Source organism: Austrofundulus limnaeus, unplaced genomic scaffold, assembly GCF_001266775.1.
Source record: "Austrofundulus limnaeus strain Quisiro unplaced genomic scaffold, Austrofundulus_limnaeus-1.0 Scaffold281, whole genome shotgun sequence".
Classification (NCBI taxonomy): Eukaryota; Metazoa; Chordata; class Actinopteri; order Cyprinodontiformes; family Rivulidae; genus Austrofundulus; species Austrofundulus limnaeus.
This window is the reverse complement of record NW_013952683.1, coordinates 62,811-68,738: the sequence shown is the minus strand read 5'-3', so window position 1 is coordinate 68,738 and position 5,928 is coordinate 62,811. Positions and strand designations below refer to the sequence as shown.

General features: G+C 39.6%; 1 protein-coding gene across 1 annotated transcript in view; it reads right to left on the bottom strand.

Annotated features, from left to right (window-relative positions):
- Positions 1–5,928, bottom strand: part of ankdd1a (ankyrin repeat and death domain containing 1A) — a gene marked incomplete at its 3' end in the record, with an annotated part of 11,987 nt that overhangs the window by 2,771 nt on the left and 3,288 nt on the right. Inside the window, 6 exon segments of the mRNA XM_014021187.1 lie at positions 1,088–1,183; positions 2,971–3,069; positions 3,198–3,296; positions 4,582–4,680; positions 4,783–4,881; positions 5,427–5,525. Of these exon segments, the coding sequence (XP_013876641.1) occupies positions 1,088–1,183; positions 2,971–3,069; positions 3,198–3,296; positions 4,582–4,680; positions 4,783–4,881; positions 5,427–5,525 (591 nt within the window).

The window sequence follows — 5,928 nt, the reverse complement described above, 5'->3', positions numbered from 1 at the left end:
ACGTCACAGCGCCGCGACGAAGGACGTCCAAAACCAGACTCCTCTGATGCGGCCGACAAATACGTCCTTCTTTTTCCCCGATTTGCAGGACAGGTCTGATGAATCCTTCCCGGCCCAGCATATCCCATAATGCATTGCGGCCCGACCGAAGATTTGTTTAAGCTAGTAATGGCGGACGAAGCGAGAGAAAAGAATAAGTTTTAAATAAAAATATGGTGATATGGAAATAAAAAAAATTGCGGTTGTAATTCTAATACTTTTATCATTTGTATAGACATGTTTTAAAATATTATTTTTGTCATAAAAATTGTGAAATAAACATGCACCTACAGCGGGTCAATTAGTTCTTCAAATGTTACCTTTAAGTAAATTTTATTGTTTTGTAATATTAATAATGCTAATATATTGATATTTTTCTAGTTTAGATTTAAGTTTGCTTGTTTAGCGTCGTCACAGATGCTAGGTGACATGACGTAAGGACGGGAGCCTAGACCGTCCAAATTCACAGCCTCTTTTTTTCCCGTCTTCCTGGTCTACCAAGGACCCAGCCCACCTCGATCGGGTAGCCTGGGTACTCCGGAGGACGCAGCCTGTCATTTTGGACACAGCCATAGCCTTACAAATAATAGACCATCTCATTATCCAGGGCGTGGGCATTGAGATAAGTACCTGGGTGTTCACCTGAACAGTTAATGGACTCACAACACTGCTATTCTTAAAACTGAACAGTTTTACTCTAATTGTGTACAGTATATCGTTATTGTTACTATTATTATTGTTAATCTTGTTTTTTATAGTTTTTTTGTTTTAGCAGTTTTGGAATTTCTCGTGTGAAACTATATATATATAAAAATATACAAACTATATAAACTATGTATATAATATATATATGATGCTACTTTTAAGACCAAATTTCCTCTTTGTGGGACAATAGGCTATTTCTTTTTCTCTCCTGTTGCTGGGGTATTTAGAAATATCATTTTCCTATTACTATCTGAAATAAAAAGGGTGTCCTGAGACTTTTAATCTGTATTTTTCATGTTTTAAATATATTTAGGAGCCTCWCTGTGGCTTCGCCCAAACTCACCTTCTCCCATTTATAAAACCGATCAGCTTTGATAATCATGTCGACCAGAATGACGTGGTTCGCTCTTGCTGCCACTTCCAGACTCGTCTTCCCCTGCTGTGGAGATCAGAGTCAGAGAAACACCTCTGTAAAAAAATGAATGAAAAGTTGTGACAACATAAGATAAAAATAAAAAGTGTTTGCAGCGGAGGTATAAAATGGCTACATTTTAAAAATAAACTGATACAATAATGGAAGTGTTTGTTTTTATGTGCAATGCCTTCAGATGACTTTTGTTGTCAATTTTAAATAAGCATAGACAAAAAATAAATCAGTGATGATTTTCATGTTATGGGTAGTGAGGCTGAATAAAGCTTTTCTAAAGCTTGTTTTGAATAAGGCGGCATCTGGTGGCCATATGTATGAAATGCAGCTTCAAAATACACCTGAATGAGCAGTGTCATCCTGGCTGCCCATGTGTTAAGAGTGGAGATGACAACTGTTGCTTCAAATCCCGACATTTCTGTCTCATATCAGGTGGTCATTGTGGTGCTTTGGACGTTTATTTGTTGTAAGTAAGTAAGTAAACTTTATTTCTATAGCAGCTTTCACAGACACAAACATCACAAAGTGCTTCACAGAAAGCAAAAATAACTAAAAACAATAAAACAGATCACAGATATAAAACAACAATTAAAACACAATAAAAAGCACTTAACTAAAAGTGTGTCTGAATAAAAATGTCTTACGATGTTTCTTAAAAGAGTCAGTAGAATCTGAGCAGCGAAGGGACAGAGGGAGAGCGTTCCAGAGYCTCGGGGCCACCACCTGAAAAGCTTTGTCTCCACTGGTTTTATAATGGGTTCGAGGGACCACCAGCAGCATTTGATTAGAAGACCTCAACGTCCTGGATGGACAGAGAGGCTTCAGAAGGTCCAGTATGTATTTGGGGGCCTGAACATGAAGTGCTCTGAAAGTTAAAACCAAAATTTTAAAATGACTCCTCAAAGTCACAGGGAGCCAGTGCAGAGAGGCTAAAACAGGTGTGATGTGGGCTCTCCTGTGTTGTGGGTGAAAGAATAAAGTTGTAGTTGTCACAGCCTTCTATGCTCTAATGCCAACATTATTCCAAGAAAAAGCTGTGCGTGGCATCAAGTGGTTTGTTTCTTGAAAGCAATCCTGACTTGATTGGAAAAAATATCTTTTTTTTCCTAGCAAAAATAAACAAAAATAATAACTGATGATTTCTTACGACTTATATGCAAAATAAAGTTAACCTAATTTGATTTCACAAGTTTACAAATTTTACAAATGGAGGTCAGAAAATTATTTTAGGATAAATCATTTCATGAAATTGTATTTTTGACCTAATAATTTACCTTCAAATAATGTAATTTTCTATATTTCTTGTGAGGATCATACATTTGAAGTAAATACTCAAAATAAAGGAAAAATATATTCTTCTGGATATATATATGTGTGTGTGTGTGTGTGTGTGTGTGTGTGTGTGTGTGTGTGTGTGTGTGTGTGTGTGTGTGTGTGTGTGTGTGTGTGTGTTCTGACAAATTTTCAATGCACTTGTAGGTTGATTATTTCAGCTGTGCAGTCCACAAAGTGTAACATTTTTGCGATGTCCATGCAAGTGTATGTGTTTTATGAGTTTTAAGCCAGAAAGGTATTTTTCCTAATAACCTAGTAAATGTGGTAAAGCTCAGATTTCCTAGCTTTTCACCAGCCTTGAACGCAGCATTACATGTGCGTAAGTCTCAAAAGTCACAGTCACAGGCGAGCAGATCCGTGCACACGCAAATGTTGTTGCTCGCTCTAATCTTGCTTCCTGCATGCTCACATTTTGAGACTAAGCTCTCTCCATACATCTCCTCTCTGCTTGGGGACTGTGGTACCTTGTCAGTCAGATTGAGGTTGACACCAGATATGAGCATCCTCTCAGCCAGGTCCTGCCAGCCGTTCTCTGCGGCGATGTGCAGTGCAGTCTGCTGCCTCTGTGAGACACAACGCACATCTGCTCAGGGTTACTGACAGGTTTCTTACTCACGGGGCCGGTTGGGATTTATCATGAGTATGGCTTTTCAGCCTTAATGCTCTGGGTTGGAAATCGGCTCCTACTCACACGGTCAGGAACGTCCAGGTCGCACTCAGCATCTACAAGCATCTGAACGAGCTGGGAGTGGTTGTTGGACACAGCCAGGTGGAGCGCTGTCACATGTTGCTTCAACCAAAACAAATAAAGTCACTGAAAACAGGCGTGTGTTACACTAAACAATGTGGATGTTACGAGATGCCAAACACACACGCCCCAATTTCAAAGATCAACCGGAAGGATCAGACTTGAATCCGCTCCAATCACTTTTACTTCAGTAAACAAAGAATTCTCTATCAATTACTTTGTTAAACAGAGTAAAAGTGTTTGTGTGCTGGATGTATTCTGTTCTTATTTAGTGTGTCTCCACTGATGTTAGCTTAGCTAAACTCTGTGTTAAACCTCCACACAGTAAACACTCTCTCGGCCCAAGTCCCAGTCATTTTCAGAATTATGCAGGGTTCACAGGGCAAACTAATTCACTGACCTGATTCTACCCTTCTGACAATCTTAATGACGCTCCTATTATTGTGATGGCTCTAAAAGATAATCTTAGGCGATATTCCTGCTGTGTGTTGTGGTAAAAGTAATCAACTCAGCAGGACCGCTCCAATTCCGTATCAGAGATATTCAACACGTTGTTTTGTTTTGGTCCTGATATCCCAGTGTGTGTGGTGTTCCTCGAGGACAAACGAGCTCACAGACTGTTGAATGTGACGTGTAGCCAATCAGGAAGCGAGGTGACAGAAACACGGACGGGAATCCAAACTACAGGAGACAAAAACAGCTGCCGAGGTGGACGTTGGAGATGTCATTTTGTTTTGTTTTTTCTGTTAAAAACAGTCCATAAACTACATTTGATCTTGAGAGGTCTTGTAAAAATTCCCGTCTACCATCTGAATATAGGTGAGTGAAATCTGTGTTTCCTGTGTGTTATCTTTAGCTGTGTGCCTGTACACCACACACTACAGGACAAAACCTGTTATATCAATGTTTTTTTGTTGTTTTTTTTTATTCGTCATGTGTGAGGCGTCTCAGTGTTTGAAAATCAGGAGATTCAAGGATTTTTCCAACATGCATGTATGAGTCAAAGCAACACTTTGATGAGGGAATGACATTATAACATGATGTAAAGCTCAAAAAAGTTGATTATGCAGAATACACAACCTTTAAAAAGGGACATAAATCTGTGTCACAGTGTAATAAAATGCTTTGCTTCCTGAGTACGAAACCAAGATTTGTTCAACTAACTTTTCCTGCTCCTGCATGTGAACAGTTAAAAATACCTGGCGGACTTTTATTTTTACCTTTATTCAGATGAGAGTAATAGAAAACTTATCCACAATTAAAAAAAAATTTATGAAGCAATACACCATCAACACACAACAGAAAACATTTTCAGAACTCCTCTTACATTGTCTACAGTGTTGATGCTGATTCCTGCCTCCAGCAGCAAGCGGGCAACTCTGTCGAAGCCCCGCTGGGCCACAAAATGTAGAGCGGTCATGTTCTTCTGCACGCACATGTAATAAAAAACAAACAAAAAAAAAACAGGTAAAAGAAGAGAATAACACGGTCACATGTTGGGTTTTTAGTAACAGGGAAGCAAACGTACATTAGTTTGTGCGTTGACGTTACAGCCAGTGTTCAGCAGCAGTTTGACACAGTCATAGTGACCTCCTTCAGCTGCCAGGTGTAACGCTGTCGCTCCATCCTAAAACACAGCAAAACRTTTAACACAGAGACACTCCGAATCCTCTCATTTTCACATCAAACTTGCATTTCCTGAGACAAACTGCTGCTCTACACTTCACGTCCTGAAGCTGCAGACGATGGCTCTTAAAGAAGTTGGAACTGTGTTGTTTTAGACTCCTCTTTTCAAAAGAAAAATGAGGGGAAAACACACAGCTGCCTTTATGCTTGATTTGTTTGTTTTGCTGTTAGCAGGTATGTAGCAAAACAACATAAAAGTCWGGAATGACAAATCTTGTCCCTGCGTTACTGACGGAGGAATCTGCCTTCTGGCAGTATTTATAAAAATGGAAAACAGAATCTCAAAGTTTCCAGTGAGACACTGTCAGGAAAAATATTTAAGCTGCCTGAATTTATTTAATAAAAMGTTTGAACAGACTGACTAAAGCTAGCTAATGGCTAAAAAAAAGCTTCTATATAATGATAAAACCAACAAGTCAAGAAGAAATTCCAACTTTATACGAAAGAACCGATGTTTAAACATGTGCTTTCTGTCATGAGACTTACTATGTTCCTTTCATCTACATCGGTGCCCACCTCCAGGATCTTATGCAGGACTCGGGTGTGCCCTCCCCTCACGGCTAGATGCATGGGGGTGTTCTCCTCCTGCAGCATAGTCACAACCAAAAGTCCATTTTTACTCRGTTTCCTCTCCAGCACACGTATGGGCGTGAAGTGTTGTTTTTGCTCAGGTGCAAAAGAAAACAACGAGCGCAGCAGCTGCGAGAAGACACAGCTGAGGTCTTGAACAAAGCGAGCCAGAGCTGAGCCAACGCATAAAATAAGGTGTGTCTCTGAAAGGTTCAATATTTGCTTGTGGCTGAAACAAATGAAAAACTTGGGTCTGCTTCCTGCTGAGTCCACGTGACAAGACAAATATTTACAAAAAGCTAATTGAACAAAGAATGGAGGTGGATCAAAAAGAAAAACATTGTATAGGTCTTCTGGACGGGTTCTTCTCTAATGAAACGTTTCGTCTCTCCTCCAAGAGACTTCTTCAGTCTGAGAG